Source organism: Mobula birostris, chromosome 1 (genome assembly GCF_030028105.1).
Source record: "Mobula birostris isolate sMobBir1 chromosome 1, sMobBir1.hap1, whole genome shotgun sequence".
Lineage (NCBI taxonomy): Eukaryota > Metazoa > Chordata > Chondrichthyes > Myliobatiformes > Myliobatidae > Mobula > Mobula birostris.
In genome coordinates, this window is record NC_092370.1 from 9,150,416 (window position 1) to 9,167,583 (window position 17,168).

Here is a 17,168-nt window from a genome sequence, read left to right on the forward strand (position 1 = left end):
GATATATAGACAGGAAAGGAATGGAAGGTTATAGACTGAGTGCAGGTCGGTGGGAATAGGATAGGGTAAGAGTTCGGCACGGACTAGAAGGGCTGAGATGGCCTGTTTCAGTGCTGTAATTGTTATATGGTAATATGTGTGATACCTTATCAACTGCCTTCTGAAAATCCAAGTAAATGATATCCACTGCCTCTTCTTTGTTCAGCCTGCTTGTTACTTCCTTGAAGAACTGTAACAGATTTATCAGGCAAGATTTCCCTTCACAGAAACCATGCTAACTTTGACTTATTTTATCATTAGTCTCCAAGTACTCTGAAACCTCATCCTTAATGTTAGACTCCAACACTTTCCCAACCACTGAGGTTAGACTAATTGGCTTATAATTTCCTTTCTTTTGCCTTCCTCCCTTCTTAAAGAATGGAGTGACATTTACAATCTTCCAGTCCTCCAGGACCATGCCATGATCAAGTGATTCTTAAAAGATCATTACTAATGCATCCGTTATCTCTTCAGCAACCTCTTTCAGGACTCTGGGATGTAGTCCATCTGGCCCAGGCAACTTATCCACCTTAAGACCTTTGACTTTGCCGAGCACATTTTTCTTTTTAAAGCAATGGCACTCATTCCTGCTCCCTGGCACTCACGAACCTCTGGCATACAGCAGGCAGTGAAAAAGGCGAATGGTATGCTGGCATTTATAGCGAGAGGATTCGAGTACAGGAGCAGGGAGGTACTACTGCAGTTGTACAAGGCCTTGGTGAGACCACACCTGGAGTATTGTGTGCAGTTTTGGTCCCCTAATCTGAGAAAAGACATTCTTGCCATAGAGGGAGTACAAAGAAGGTTCACCAGATTGATTCCTGGGATGGCAGGACTTTCATATGATGAAAGACTGGATTGACTAGGCTTGTACTCTCTTGAATTTAGAAGATTGAGGGGGGATCTGACTGAAACGTATAAAATTCTAAAGGGATTGGACAGGCTAGATGCAGGAAGATTGTTCCTGATGTTGGGGAAGTCCAGAACGAGGGGTCACAGTTTGAGGATAAAAGGGAAGCCTTTTAGGACCGAGATGAGGAAAAACTTCTTCACATGGAGAGTGGTGAATCTGTGGAATTCTCTGCCACAGGAAACAGTTGAGACCAGTTCATTGGCTATATTTAAGAGGTAATTAGATATGGCCCTTGTGGCTAAAGGGATCGGGGGTATGGAGAGAAGGCAGGTACGGGGTTCTGAGTTGGGATGATCAGCCATGATCGTACTGAATGGCAGTGCAGGCTCGAAAGGCTGAATGGCCTACTCCTGCACCTATTTTCTATGTTTCTATACTGCTAGTGTCTTCCACAGTAAAGACTAATGCAAAGTACCATTAAGTTCAACTGCCATTTCTTTGTCCCCCATTGCTACCTCACCAGCATCATTTTCCAATGGTCCAATATCAACTGTCACTTCCCTTTTACTCTTTATATAACTAAAATACTTTCAGTATCCTGCTTTCTAGTATTGGCTGGTTTGCCCTGATATTTCATCTTTTCCCTTCTTATACCTTTTTTAGTTGCCTTTTGTTGGATTTTAAAAATTTCCCAATCATCCAACTTCCCACTCACTTTTGATGCCTTATATGCCCTTTCCTTTGCTTTTATGCAGTCCTTAACTTCCCTTGTCAGCTACAGTTGACAGTTGAGAACTTCTTCTTTTGTGGGACGTATCTATCCTGTGCTTTGTGAACTATTTCCAGAAACTTCAACCACTTCTGTTCTGCCGTCATCCCCGCCAGTATCCTCCTCCAATCCACCTGGGCAAGCTCCTCTCTCATGCCTCTGTAATTCCCTTTATTCCATTGCAATATTGATACATGTGAGTTATGCTTCTCCCTCTCAAAGTGCTGTATGAATTTAATTATATTATGATCACTGTCTCCTAAAGATTTCTTTATATCAACCTCCCTAATAAGATCTGGGTTATTACACGACACCCAGTCGAAGATAACCTTTCCCCAAGTAGGCTCGAGCACAAACTGCTCTAAAAAGCCAATTCGTAAGCATTCAACAAACTCCCTCTATCGAATCAAACACCAGCCTGATTTTCCCAATCCCCTTGCATATTGATGTCCCCTATTGCAATTGTGTCATTACCCTTTTTACATGCCTTTTCCAGTTCCCTTTGCAATCTCAACCCCACATCTTGACTACTATTTGGAGAGGCCTATATATGATTCCCATAATGGTTTTTTCACCCTTTCATTTTCTTAACTCCACCCACAAAGATTTAACATTCTCTGACCCTAAGTCACCTCTCTAAAGATGTAATTCCATCTCTTACCAACAGAGCCACATCACCGCCTATGCCTTCCTGGCTGTCCTTTTGAAACAAAGTATATTCTTTGATGTTAAGCTCCCAACTATGGCCTTCTTTCAGCCGACTCAGTGATGCCCACAACATCATACTGGCCAACCTCTAATTCCTTTTTGATCTAAGAGTTCCTTGAATGCCCCTAGTGTATCTGCCTCTACCAACACCCCTGGCAGTGTGTCCACAAACTTACCTTCCTCTGTGTTAAAGACTTACCTCTGACATCCCCCCCCCCCCATACCTTCCTCCAATCACTTTAAAGTAATAGAACATAAGAACAGGAGAATGTTCAGCCTGTTCCGCCATTCAATAAGATCATGGCTAATATGGCCATGGTCTCATCTCCACATACCCCCCATATTAGCCATTTCCACTCTGGGATAATGTTTCTGCTCGAGAGTCTTATTTGAAAACTTACTGTGAGTTTTTCCTGTCAAAGGTGCCTCACCTAGTCACCATTTTGGACTATCATCACCTTTCACTTTCAAGTCTCCACTATTCACACATCCACATTTAATCAGTCATCATCATCATTCTGTGCCATGTTGTATGACATCATCATTATGTGCCGTGTCGTATGACGTGGGCAATCATGGTCTCATGACCATGATTTTCTTGACAAATTTTTCTACAGAAGTGGTTTACCATTACCTTCTTCTGGACAGAGTCTTTACAAGACAGGTGACTCCAGCCGTTATCAATACTCTTCAGAGGTTGTCTGCCTGGCATCAGTGGTCACATAATCAGGACTTGTGATATGCACCAGCCGCTCATACGACTTTCCACCACCTGCTCCCGTGGCTTCATGTTACCCTGATCAGGGGAGCTGAGCAGGTACTACACCTTGCCCAAAGGTGACCTGCAGGGTAGCGGAGGCAAGGAGCAACTTAGATTAGATTATGAAGACACGTAGTCCTCTTTTATTGTCATTTAGTAATGCATGCATTGAGAAATGATACATCTCCTTTGGTAGAGACGTATCTCCTCACTGCCACCCTCTTTATCAATATATTTTATTTTACCAACATCTAAAAAATTTCTTGTAGAATCTATTCTCAAATTACAAATTTAAGCAAGTGTATTGTTTTGTTTATATTTTGGAGCTGAGATCGATAATGAGAAGATGACATATTTTTACCTCTTGCACAGGAATGTTCCATGAGGCTATGATGCATTTGTTATATTTAGAAGTTTAGAAATTTATATTTTGGAGTTTTTAAGAAAGATGGGTATCTCAATGAAACCTATTGAATATTGAAAGAATATTGAATATGGTTGACGTGAGAAGGATGCTTCCAATAAGACCATAAGATATAGAGGATTAGTTTTTGGCCCATCCAGTCCGCTCTACCATCTCATCATGGTTGATCCAATTTTCCTCTCAGCCCCAACCTCTTGTCTTCCCCCTGTATCCTTTCGTGCCCTGACTAATCAAGAATCTATCAACCTCTGCCTTAAATCTGCCTTAAAAGACCCTAATAGGTGTTATCTATAGGCCCCCAAACAGTAACATGGATATTGGGTGCAAGTTGAATAGGGAGTTAACAATGGCATGTGGCAAAGGTAATGTCGCAGTAGTTATGGGGGATTTCAACATGCAGGTGAACTGGAAAAATCAGGTTGGTACTGGACCCCAGGATAGGGAATTTGTAGAGTGCCTACGGGATGCATTTTTGGAGCAGCTTGTATGAGAGCCGACCAGGGATAAGGCTATTCTGGATTTAGTGTTGTGCAATGAACAGGATTTGTTAAGTGATCTTGAAGTAAAGGAGCCATTAGGAGGTAGTGACCATAATGTGATAAGTTTTTATCTGCAAGTTGAGCGGGATAAGGGCAGATCAGAAGTGTCAGTATTGCAGTTGAACAAAGGAGACTATGGAGCCATGAGGGAGGAGCTGGCCAAAGTTGACTGGTCGGATATCCTAGCAGAAAAGACAGTGGAACAGCAATGGCAGGTATTCTTGGGAATAATGCACAAGGTGCAAAATCAGTTCATCCCCCAGAGAAGGAAGGATTCAAAGGGGTTGACAAAGGAAGTCAGAGATAGCATAGCATTAAAAAAGAAGTATAACAGAGCTAAGGTGAGTGGGAAGACGGATGATTGGGAAATATTTAAGGAGCAACAGAACTTAACTAAAAAGACAATATGGGGAGAAAAATGAGGTATGAACGCAAGCTAGCTAGGAATATAAAGGAAGATAGCAAAAGTTTTTTTAGATATGTGAAGAGAAGGAAGATAGTTAAGAACAATGTTGGGCCCTTGAAGAATGAACTGGGAGAAATTGTTATGGGAAACAGAGAAATGGCAGATGAATTTAATAAGTACTTTGGATCTGTCTTCACTAGGGAAGACACAAGCAATCTTCCAGATGTATGGATGGGCCAAGGACATAGGGTAACAGAGGAACTGAAACAGATTGACATTAGGAAGGAAACAGTGATGAATAGACTGATGGGACTGAAGGCTAACAAATCCCCAGGTCCAGATGGTCTGCATCCTAGGGTACTAAAGGAGGTGGCTCTGGAAATTGCTGATGCATTGGTGATAATTTTCCAATGTTCCTTCGATTCAGGATCAGATCCTGAGGATTGGCGAATGGCTAATGTTATCCCACTTTTTAAGAAAGGAGGGAGGGAGAAAACAGAGAACTATCACCCTGTTAGCCTAACATCAGTAGTGGGGAAGATGCTAGAGTCCATTATTAAAGAATAGCGGCATATCTTGATAGAAGTGATAAGATTGGGCCGAGCCAGCATGGATTTACCAAGGGCAAATCATGCTTGACTAATCTATTGGAGTTTTTCGAGGATGTAACCAGGAAGATAGACACAGGAGATTCAGTGGATGTGGTGTACCTTGACTTTCAGAAGGCATTTGATAAGGTACCACATAGAAGATTGGTGGGTAAAATCAGAGCTCATGGCATTGGGGGGAAGATATTGACATGGATAGAAAACTGGTTGGCAGGTAGAAAGCAAAGGGTAGCAGTGAATGGGTGTTTCTCGGAATGGCAGGTGGTGACTAGTGGGGTGCCACAGGGCTCGGTATTGGGACCACAGCTGTTTACGATTTACATCAATGATTTAGAGGAAGGCATTGTGAATAACATCAGCAAGTTTGCTGATGATACTAAGCTGGGTGGCAGTGTGAAATGTGATGAGGATGTTAGGAGAATTCAAGGTGACTTGGATAGGCTGGGTGAGTGGGCAGAAACTTGGCAGATGGCGTTTAATGTGAATAAGTGTGAGGTTATTCACTTTGGGAGCAAGAACAGGAAGGCAGATTATTATCTGAACGGTGTGGAGTTAGGTAAGGGAGAAATACAAAGAGATCTAGGAGTACTTGTTCATCAGTCTCTGAAGGTGAATGAGCAAGTGCAGGAGGCAGTGAAGAAGGCTAATGGAATGTTGGCCTTTATTACAAAGGGAATTGAGTACAAGAGCAAAGAAATCCTTTTGCATTTGTACAGGGCCTTGGTGAGACCACACCTGGAGTATTGTGTGCAGTTTTGGTCTCCAGGGTTAAGGAAGGACATCCTGGCTGTGCAGCATAGGTTCACTAGGTTAATTCCTGGGATGTCCGGACTGTCTTACGCAGAGAGGTTAGAGAGACTGGGCTTGTACACGCTGGAATTAAGGAGATTGAGGGGGGATCTGATTGAGTCATATAAGATTATTAAGGGATTGGACAAGATAGAGGCAGGAAATATGTTCCAAATGCTGGGAGAGTCCAGTACCAGAGGGCATGGTTTAAGAATAAGGGGTAGGTCATTTAGGACAGAGTTGAAGAGGAACAACTTCTCCCAGAAAGTTGTGGAGGTGTGGAACGCACTGCCTCAGAAGGCAGTGGAGGCTAATTCTCTGGATGCTTTCAAGAAGGAGCTAGATAGGTATCTTATGGATAGGGGAATCAAGGGTTATTGGGACAAGGCAGGAACCGGGTATTGATAGTAGATGATCAGCCATGATCTCAGAATGGCGGTGCAGGCTCGAAGGGCCGAATAGTCTACTTCTGCACCTATTGTCTATTGTCTATTAAATTTACCCATTGACTTGGCCGCCTGTGGCAATGAATTCCACAGACTCGCCACTCTCTGGCTAAAGGAAATCCTCCTCATCTGTTTTCTAATAGATGCCTCTCTATTCTGAGTCCATGCACTCTGGTCCAAGACTCCTCCACCATAGGAAACATCCTCTCCGTAACCACTCTATAAAGATCTTTCAACATTTGATAGGTTTGAATGAGATCCTCCCCCTTGTTCTGAATTCCAGTGAAAACAGGCCCAGAGCCATCAAATGCTCCTCATACATTAACCCTTTTATTCCCTGGATCAGTCTTGTGAACTATCTTTGGACCTTCTCCAGTGTCAGCACATTCTTTCTGAGATAAGGGCCCCAGAAGTACTCACGATACTCCAAGTGAGGCCTCATATGATGCACTCTTTACACTTAGAAGTTTAGAAGGATGATGGGTGTCTCACTAAGACCTATGGAATATTGAAATTGCTACTTAGAGTGAACATGGAGAGGATGCTTCCAATAGTGGGAGATTCTAGGACCAGAGGACACAGCATTAGAATATAAGAACGTCACTTTAGAACCGAGATGAGAAGGAATTTCTTTAGCCATAAGTGGTAAGTCTGTGGAATTCATTGCCACAGATGGTGTGAACACTGACAGATTGGGTGTATTTAAAGCGGAAGTGGATAGGTTCTTGATCAGTAAAGGGATCGACGTTACGGAAGGAAGTGAGGAGAACGGGGTTGAGAGACGTGCTATGTTGGTGCCGGAGGTGTGGCAATACTTGCAGGCTGCCCAGCACAGTCCTCGTTCCTTTGTACTTGTGACAACTAAACCTAACTCTTAATTTTTACATCAGCCATGATCGAATGTCGGAGCAGACTTGACAAGCTGAAATGTCAAATTCTTCTTCTGCGCCTTATGGTCTCATACAGGGCAATTTGTTTACTGCTGGAATCCATCCTTGCAACTTACTTAGGAATTAATATCCATATTTAATTTATTTCATTTGAATTGCTGATCTTGTTATGTGTGTTTAAAACATTGAGCGTGTGTACTTTATTCATATTTCAGAAAGGTACAACTTTCACAGGAATCCCCTCCTTATATTTTATTTACCATGTTTTCGGGAAAGAAATGGGAAGTAAAACCAACCATGAAAGAGATTTAGTGCTGATCAGCTACAGCATTGCAGGATATGGGATAAATTTTATGGGTTAGTGCTTCTGTTGCAGAGCGTTTTGCATGAGAACACAGTGGATGATACCAGGTTCAGAGGTCAGTGCTTTCTGTCTAGCAATTTGGACAAAACTAACAAAACATTGAGTCATATAGCACTACAGCAAAGAAACAGGCTCTTCAGCCTATCTGGCCCACACCGACCTGTTACGCTGTCTAGTTCCATCGACCCATACTTGGACCATAACCCTCATACCTCTCCCATCCATATAATTATCCAAAGTACCTTAACTGTCGAAATCGAATTCACATCCACCACTTTCGCTGGCTGCTACATTCGCACCACACTGCGTGAAGAATATCCTCATCGGAGTCCATTATACAGTGTATTTCATCTCTCTCCTTTAGCCCCTGACCTCCAGCTGTAGTCTCACCCAACCTCAGTGGAAAAAGCCTGCACGTATCTACCCCGTCTGTAACCATCATCATTTTGTATACTGTAACTCTACCAAATATTCCCTCATTCTCCTAGACTCCAGGGAATGAAGTCCTAATTTGGACACAGGAGGTACTGAAAGTATTGAGAAGTGCACACAATGTGCTGGAGGAGCTCAGCAGGTCAGGTAGCATATATGGATGGAAATAAATAGTCCACGTTTTGGGCCGAGACCATTCATCAAGCCAAGTCCTGACAAAATCCCTATAAATTTTCCCTGTACTCTTTCAATCGTAATGATATCTTTCCTGCTGATAGGTGTCCAGAACTGCACGCAATAATCCAATATTAATAGGACCATAAGACGTAAGAGCATAATTCGGCCATTCAGCCCATCTAATCTTCTCCGCCATTTTAACATGGCTGATTTATTATCCTTCCCTCTCAACGCCATTTTCTTACCTTCTCCACATAACCTTTAACCCCTTACTAATCAATAACCTCCCAACCTTTGCTTTAAATGTACACAATGACGGTCTCTGCAGCTGTCTGTGGCAATGAATTCCACAGATTCACCTCCTTCTGGCTAAAGAAATTTCTCCTCATCTGTGTTCTAAAGGAATGTCCCTTTATTTTGAGGCTGTGTCCTCTGATCCTCGAATCCCCAGTACAGGAAACAACCTCTCCACATTCACTTTCGCTATATTCTATCTATCTGCAGTTCATGTCTATCTATAATGTTCTTTCAACAGTCAAAAGGTTTCAGTGAGACTCCCCCATCATTCTTCTGAACCCCAGCTCAGGGCCCTCAAGTGCTCTTCATACATTAACCCTTTCATTTTGGTAATCCTCTGGACCCTCTCCAATGCCAACACCTCTTTGATCAGGGGCTGCAAAACTGCTCTCACTTGCAGTTTGACCAATATGGATCCTCAGATCTTAAAGAGATTGAATATTCTAGCCTCTGAGACACTCTTTCCACTAGAACACCACAGCACAGTACAGGCCCTTCGGCCCTCGCTGTTGTGCTGACCCATATATTCCTAAAAAAGAGTACTAATCCCACACTACCCCGTAACCCTCTATTTTTCTTTCATCTATGCGCCTGTCCAAGAGGCTCTTAAATACCCCTAATGTTTTAGCCTCCACCACCATCCCTGGAAAGTCATTCCAGGCACCCACAACCCTCTATGTAAAAAAAACTTACTCTTGATGTCTCCCCTAAACTTCCCTCCTTTAACTTTGTATATATGCCCTCTGGTGTTTGCTATTCATGCCCTGGGAAACAGGTACTGGCTATCCACCCTATCTATGCCTCATAATCTTGTAGACCTCTATCAAGTCCCCTCTCATCCTCCTATGATCCAAAGAGAAAAGTCCCAGCTCTGTTAACCTTGCCTCATAAGACTTGTTTTCCAATCCAGGCAACACCCTGGTAAATCTCCTTGAGTGGAATCTGGAGCAATCACGATTTTAAGATTAAGAGTAGGCAATTTGTGTTAGGAAACACATTTTCACACAGAGGATAGTGGATATCTGATAGTCTGTCTTCCACTACAATGTAATTAATGGACTGTTGACTTGCCAATGCTAATGGACTCCAAATATAGATTAGTCCTAATGGAACTAAATACCAGAACAGGCTCAACTGTTGAATCATTTACACCTCTCTCACGACTCACTAAACAGTTTCTGTCAATTTGAAATTAGCTTGTTACTGTACTATATCAGGAGGATATCGATGATTTCAAAGAAGATAACGTTATATCTTGAAGATAAAATGATAGAGTTTGCCTTGCATTTTCTAACTGCTGGTTTTCAAATAATAACAACAGAATTTTTAAATCTATGTGATAGCCTTAATTTAAAACCTGAATGTTCCTTAAATTGAAAAGGCTGATTCCAGTGGCGTACCTACTAAGGCAGCGGGTCAGGATCCTCGAAAGCAAGAGAAAATCTGCAGGTGCTGGAACTCAGCAGGCCAGGCAGCATCTGTGGAGAAGAGTAAACAGTCGATGTTTTGGGCCAAGACCCTTCATCAGGATGGGAGAAAAAGATGAGGAGTTAGAGTAAGAAGGTGGGGGGAGGGGAACAGGAAGTACAAGGTGGTAGGTGATAGGTGAAACCGGGAGGGGAGGGAGGGGTGAAGTAAAGAATTGGGAAGTCAATTGGTGAAGGAGATACAGGGCTGCAGGTGGAATCTGACAGGAGAGAACAGAAGGCCATGGAAGAAAGGGAACGGGAGGAGCACCAGAGGGAAGTGATTGGGCAGGTAGGAGATAAGATGAGAGAGGGAAACGGGAATGGGGAATGGTGGGGGGGAGGGGACGGAATTACCGGATGTTCGAGAAATCGATGCTTATGCCATCAGGTTGGAGGCTACCCAGATGGAAGATAAGGTGTTGCTTCTCCATCCTGAGCATGGCCTCATCGTGGCAGTAGAGGAGGCCGTGGGCTGACATGTCAGCATCCTTGTTCAGGGAAATGAGAATCAGAACCAGGTTTAATATCACCGGCATGTGTCATGAAACTTGTTAACTTCGCAGCAGCAGTACAATGCAATATATGATAATATATTTTTTAAAAAACTTTAAATTAAGGTAAGTATATATGAATATTAAATAGTTCAATTAACTAAGTAATGTAAAAACAAATAAAATGTATTGAGGTAGTTTTCATGAGTTCAATATCCATTATCAGATGGTAGAGGGGAAGAAGCTGTTCCTGAATCGCTGAGTGTGTGCCTTCAGGCTCCTGTACCTCCTTCCTGATGAGAAGAGGGCATGACCTGGATGGTGGGGATCCTCAATAATGGGTGCCGCCTTTCTGTGGCATCCGTCCTTGAAGATGTCTTGGATATTATGGAGTCTAGTACCCAAGATAGAGCTGACTAATTTTACACTGAGAGCAGGATTACTATTGCAACACTAATCAACCAGCTGATCTGCCTCACGACTATAACCTCCTCATCACCATCTGATATTCTACCAACAATAGTTACAAAATTTTTATGGCAGCGGAAGAGACCATTTAGCCCAGTAGATCTGCAGTGGATCCCAGTAGAACCTTATTCCTTCAAATGTAGAAGATTGGGAGGAGATTCGATAGAGGTAAACACAATTATGGAGGGGTATAGAAAGGGTAAATATCCGTTAGTCTTGAGAGACCATGGGTCTGCGCCTGGAAAGTCTTCCCTCCAGATCTAGTACTAGGTAATGAACTGGGTCAGGTCACAGATCTCTCAGTGGATGAGCATCTGGGGGACAGTGACCACCGCTCCCTGGCCTTTAGCATTATCATGGAAAAGGATAGAATCAGAGAGGACAGCAAAATTTTTAATTGGGGAAAGGCAGATTATGAGGCTATAAGGCTAGAACTTGCGGGTGTGAATTGGGATGATGTTTTTGCAGGGAAATGTACTATGGACATGTGGTCGATGTTTAGAGATCTCTTGCGGGATGTTAGGGATAAACTTGTCCCGGTGAGGAAGATAAAGAATGGTAGGGTGAAGGAACCATGGGTGACAAGTGAGGTGGAAAATCTAGTCAGGTGGAAGAAGGCAGCATACATGAGGTTTAGGAAGCAAGAATCAGATGGGTCTATTGAAGAATATAGGGAAGCAAGAAAGGAGCTTAAGAAGGGGCTGAGAAGAGCAAGAAGGGGGCATGAGAAGGCCTTGATGAGTAGGGTAAAGGAAAAACCCAAGGCATTCTTCAATTATGTGAAGAAAAAAAGGATGACAGGAGTGAAGGTAGGACCGATTAGAGATAAAGCTGGGAAGATATGCCTGGAGGCTGTGGAAGTGAGCGAGGTCCTCAATGAATACTTCTCTTCGGTATTCACCAATGAGAGGGAACTTGATGATGGTGAGGACGATATGAGTGAGGTTGATGTTCTGGAGCATGTTGATATTAAGGGAGAGGAGGTGTTGGAGTTGTTAAAATACATTAGGACAGATAAGTCCCCGGGGCCTGACGGAATATTCCCCAGGCTACTCCATGAGGCAAGAGAAGAGATTGCTGAGCCTCTGGCTAGGATCTTTATGTCCTTGTTGTCCACGGGAATGGTACCGGAGGATTGGAGGGAGGCGAATGTTGTCCCCTTGTTCAAAAAAGGTAGGAAGGATAGTCCGGGTAATTATAGACCAGTGAGCCTTACGTCTGTGGTGGGAAAGCTGTTGGAAAGGATTCTTAGAGATAGGATCTATAGGCATTTAGAGAATCATGGTCTGATCAGGGACTGTCAGCATGGCTTTGTGAAGGGCAGATCGTGTCTAACAAGCCTGATAGAGTTCTTTGAGGAGGTGACCAGGTATATAGATGAGGGTAGTGCAGTGGATGTGATCTATATGGATTTTAGTAAGGCATTTGACAAGGTTCCACATGGTAGGCTTATTCAGAAAGTTAGAAGGCATGGGATCCAGGGAAGTTTGGCCAGGTGGATTCAGAATTGGCTTGCCTGCAGAAGGCAAAGGGTGGTGGTGGAGGGAGTACATTCAGATTGGAGGATTGTGACTAGTGGTGTCCCACAAGGATCTGTTCTGGGACCTCTACTTTTCGTGATTTTTATTAACGACCTGGATGTGGGGGTAGAAGGGTGGGTTGGCAAGTTTGCAGACGACACAAAGGTTGGTGGTGTTGTAGATAGTGTAGAGGATTGTCAAAGATCGCAGAGAGACATTGATAGGATGCAGAAGTGGGCTGAGAAGTGGCAGATGGAGTTCAACCCGGAGAAGTGTAAGGTGGTACACTTTGGAAGGACAAACTCCAAGGCAGAGTACAAAGTAAATGGCAGGATACTTGGTAGTGTGGAAGAGCAGAGGGATCTCGGGGTACATGTCCACAGATCCCTGAAAGTTGCCTCACAGGTGGATAGGGTAGTTAAGAAAGCTTATGGGGTGTTAGCTTTCATAAGTCGAGGGATAGAGTTTAAGAGTCGCGATGTAATGATGCAGCTCTATAAAACTCTGGTTAGGCCACACTTGGAGTACTGTGTCCAGTTCTGGTCACCTCACTATAGGAAGGATGTGGAAGCATTGGAAAGGGTACAGAGGAGATTTACCAGGATGCTGCCTGGTTTAGAAAGTATGCATTATGATCAGAGATTAAGGGAGCTAGGGCTTTACTGTTTGGAGAGAAGGAGGACAAGGTCCCGCATGGGAGGTTAGTTAGGAAAATTCACTCGCTAGGTATACATGGAGAGGTGGTAAATTGGATTAGACATTGGCTTGATGGAAGAAGCCAGAGAGTAGTGGTAGAGAATTGCTTCTCTGAGCGGAGGCCTGTGACTAGTGGTGTGCCACAGGGATCAGTGCTGGGTCCATTGTTATCTGTCATCTATATCAATGATCTAGATGATAATGTGGTAAATTGGATCAGCAAGTTTGCTGATGATACAAAGATTGGAGGTGTAGTAGACAGTGAGGAAGGTTTTCAGAGCCTGCAGAGGGACTTGGACCAGCTGGAAAAATGGGCTAAACAATGGCAGATGGAGTGTAATACTGACAAGTGTGAGGTATTGCACGTTGGAAGGACAAACCAACGTAGAACATACAGGGTTAATGATAAGGCACTGAGGAGTGCAGTGGAACAGAGGGATTTGGGAATACAGATACAAAATTCCCTAAAAGTGGTGTCACAGGTAGGTAGGGTCGTAAAGAGAGCTTTTGGTACATTGGCCTTTATTAATCAAAGTATTGAGTATAAGAGCTGGAATGTTATGATGAGGTTGTATAAGGCAATGGTGAGGCCGAATCTGGAGTATTGTGTTCAGTTTTGGTCACCAAATTACAGGAAGGATATAAATAAGGTTGAAAGAGTGCAGAGAAGGTTTACAAGGATGTTGCCGGGACTTGAGAAACTCAGTTACAGAGAAAGGTTGAATAGGTTGGGACTTTATTCCCTGTAGCGTTGAGGAATGAGGGGAGATTTGATAGAGGTATATAAAATTATGATGGGTATAGATAGAGTGAATGCAAGCAGGCTTTTTCCACTGAGGCAAGGGGAGAGAAAAACCAAAGGACATGGGTTTAGGGTGAGGGGGGAAAAGTTTAAAGGGAACATTAGTGGGGGCTTCTTCACACAGAGAGTGGTGGGAGTATGGAATGAGCTGCCAGACGAGGTGGTAAATGCGGGTTCTTTTTTAACATTTAAGAATAAATTGGACAGATACATGGATTGGAGGTGTATGGAGGGATATGGTCCGTGTGCAGGTCAGTGGGACTAGGCAGAAAATGGTTCGGCACAGCCAAGAAGGGCCAAAAGGCCTGTTTCTGTGCTGTAGTTTCTATGGTTTCTATGATGAGAGGAGACATGATAGAGGTGTACAAGATAATAAGAGGAATAGATAGAATGCATAGCCAGCGCCTCTTCCCCAGGGCACCACTGCTCAATATAAGAGGACATGGCTTTAAGGTAAGGGGTGGGAAGTTCAAGGGGGATATTAGAGGAAGGTTTTTGCTCAGAGGGTGGTTGGTGCGTGGAATGCACTGCCTGAGTCAGTGGTGGAGGCAGATACACTAGTGAAGTTTAAGAGACTACTAGACAGGTATATGGAGGAATTTAAGGTGGGGGGTTATATGGGAGGCAGGGTTTGAGGGTCGGCACAACATTGTGGGCCGAAGGGTCTGTACTGTGCTGTACTGTTCTATGTTCTATGTTTTCTGGTTGGCTGCCGGTGACTAGTGGTTTTCCTCAGGGGTCAGTACTATGAATGCTACTTTTCACATTGCTTCTCAATAATTTGGACAATGGAATTTATGACGTGGCAAAGTTTGCGGATGATACAAAGATAGGTGAAAGGGTAGGTAGTGCTGAGGAAGCAGTGCAATTGCAGCAGGACTTAGACAAATTTGAAGAATGTACAAAAAAGTGGCAGATGGAATACAGTGTTGGGAAATGTATGATAAAGCATTTTGCTAAAAGGAACAATATTACAGAATATTACCTAAATGGGGAGAAGGTTCAAACATCAGTGGTGCAGAGGAACTTAGGAGTCCTCGTGCAAGACTCCCAGAAGGTTAATTTACAGGTTGAGTCTGTCCAAAGAAGGCAAATGCAATATTGACATTTATTTCAAGGGGAATAGTGTATAAAAACAAGGAGATAATGCTGAGCCTTTATGAGACACTAGTCAGGCCACACTTGGAATATTGTCAACAGTTTTGGGCCATATATCTCAGAAAGGATGTGTTGTCATTGGAGAGAGTCCAGAGGAGGTTCACGAGGATGATCCCAGGAATGAAGGGGTTAATGTATGAGGAGCGTTTGGTAGGTTTGGGCCTGTACTTGCTGGAATTTAGAAGAATGCAGGGGGATGTCATTGAAACTTGAAACCTACCGAACGCTGAAAGGACTAGATAGCGTGGATGTGGAGAGGATGTTTCCTCCGGCGGGGGTATCCAGAACTAGAGGGCACAACTTCAAAATTGAGGGGTGACCTTTTAGAGCATATTTAAGGAGGAATTCTTTTTAACCAGAGAGTAGTAAATCTGTGGAAGGCTCTGCCATAGACTGCAGTAGAGGCCAAGTCCATGGGTATATTTAAGGCGGAAGGAGATAGTTTCCTGACCGGTATCAAAGGATATAGCGAGAAGGCAGGTGTACGGGGTTGAGTGGGATCTGGGATCAGCCATGATGGAACGGCAGAGCAGACTCGATGGGCTGAATGGCCTAATTCTGTTCCTATGTCTTACGGTCTTGTGGTCTTATACAGGGAGAAGGCAGGAGATTGGGGCTGAGCAGGAAAATGGATCAGCCATGATGAAAAGGCAGAGCAGACTTGATGGGCTGAATGGCCTGGTTCGGTTCCAATGGTCTTATGGTCTTACGGGCTTCAACTTGAAGTTGAACTTGAACTTAATGGAGTTTCTGTTTGAGTTGCAGGGACCAGAGGAAACACGACACACTCGGAGCCCTGCACACCTGAGCAACACCAGCCTAGTCATTCACATCCTTCCTTCACAGTCGGGGCTCAGGTCAGTACAGGAAAACTTCTCATCAATGGCACATCATTTACGTGTGTTTATAATCGTGCGGAAATGTAATATATTTGTATGCAAATACTTATCAATCTCTTTGATAGGAATCAATATTCAAATGCCATCTAACCATTGTCTTTCATGACTGATTGTGTTTATTGAAAAATTAAGCAGTATAACGTTTCTGTAAATCCATTCATACTGTATGTGTGAAAGAGAGATCTAGATTAGAAAGAGTGCAAAGAAAATTTGCAAGGGTATTACTGAGTTTTGAAGACCTCAGTCATAAGGTAAGGTCAAATATGTTAGGACCTATTGCTAAGAAGTTGTGATCAAAATATAAGAAATAATTTTTTATTTGTTTTCCTTAAGCAGTTTCACAACATTTTCACACCATGGAGTCATAGAATTGTAGAAAAGTACAGCACAGAAACAGGCCCTTTGGCCCATCTAGTCCATACTGAAACATTTAAACTGCCTACTCCCATCAACCTGCACCCGGATCAGAGCCCTCCTTAGCCCTGCCTTCCATGTCTCCATCCAAACTTCTCTTAAATGTCGAAATGGAGCTCACAATGCATCACTTGTGGTGGCAGCTCGTTCCACGCTCTCACGACCCTGAGTGAAGAAGTTTCCCCTCATGTTTCCGGTAAACTTTTCATCTTTCTCCCCTAACCCATGGCCTCTGGTTGTAGTCCCACACAACCTCAGTGGAATAAAGCCTGCTTGCATCATGCCAATAAGCAAGGGAACCTCTGCTCTTAAATATTGGTAACTTAATTCCCTGGAGAGTAGAAGATTGAGGGGAGATTTAATAAAACTATGCAAAATTATGAGTGGTATAGATCGGGTAAATGTAACCAGGCTTTTTTCCACTGGGGTTGGGTGGGACTACAACTAGAGGTCATAGGTTAAGGGTTAAAAGTATAATATTTAAGGGGAACATGACAGGAAACTTCTTCATTCAGAGTGTGGTGAGCGTGTGGAATGAGTGATGCATGCAGGTGCAATTTCAACATTAAAGAGACATTTGGAAAGGTACATAGATGGGATGGGTATGGTCAGGGTGCAAGTTGACAGGACTAGGCAGATCGATAGTAGTTCAGCATGGACTAGATGGGCCGAAGAGCCTGTTTCTGTGCTGTAGTGCCGTATGACTAATACACATTGCTAAATTTCGGTTACAGCATAGCAAAGAGCAGA

At 43.4% G+C, this 17,168-nt stretch overlaps 1 protein-coding gene across 1 annotated transcript in view; it reads left to right on the top strand.

Annotated features, from left to right (window-relative positions):
* pou6f2 (POU class 6 homeobox 2) overlaps positions 1–17,168 on the top strand; it is a 688,493-nt gene that overhangs the window by 249,616 nt on the left and 421,709 nt on the right. The window contains exon 3 of the mRNA XM_072239558.1: positions 15,871–15,962. Within this exon, the coding sequence (XP_072095659.1) occupies positions 15,871–15,962 (92 nt within the window). The remainder of the gene's footprint in view (positions 1–15,870; positions 15,963–17,168) is intronic.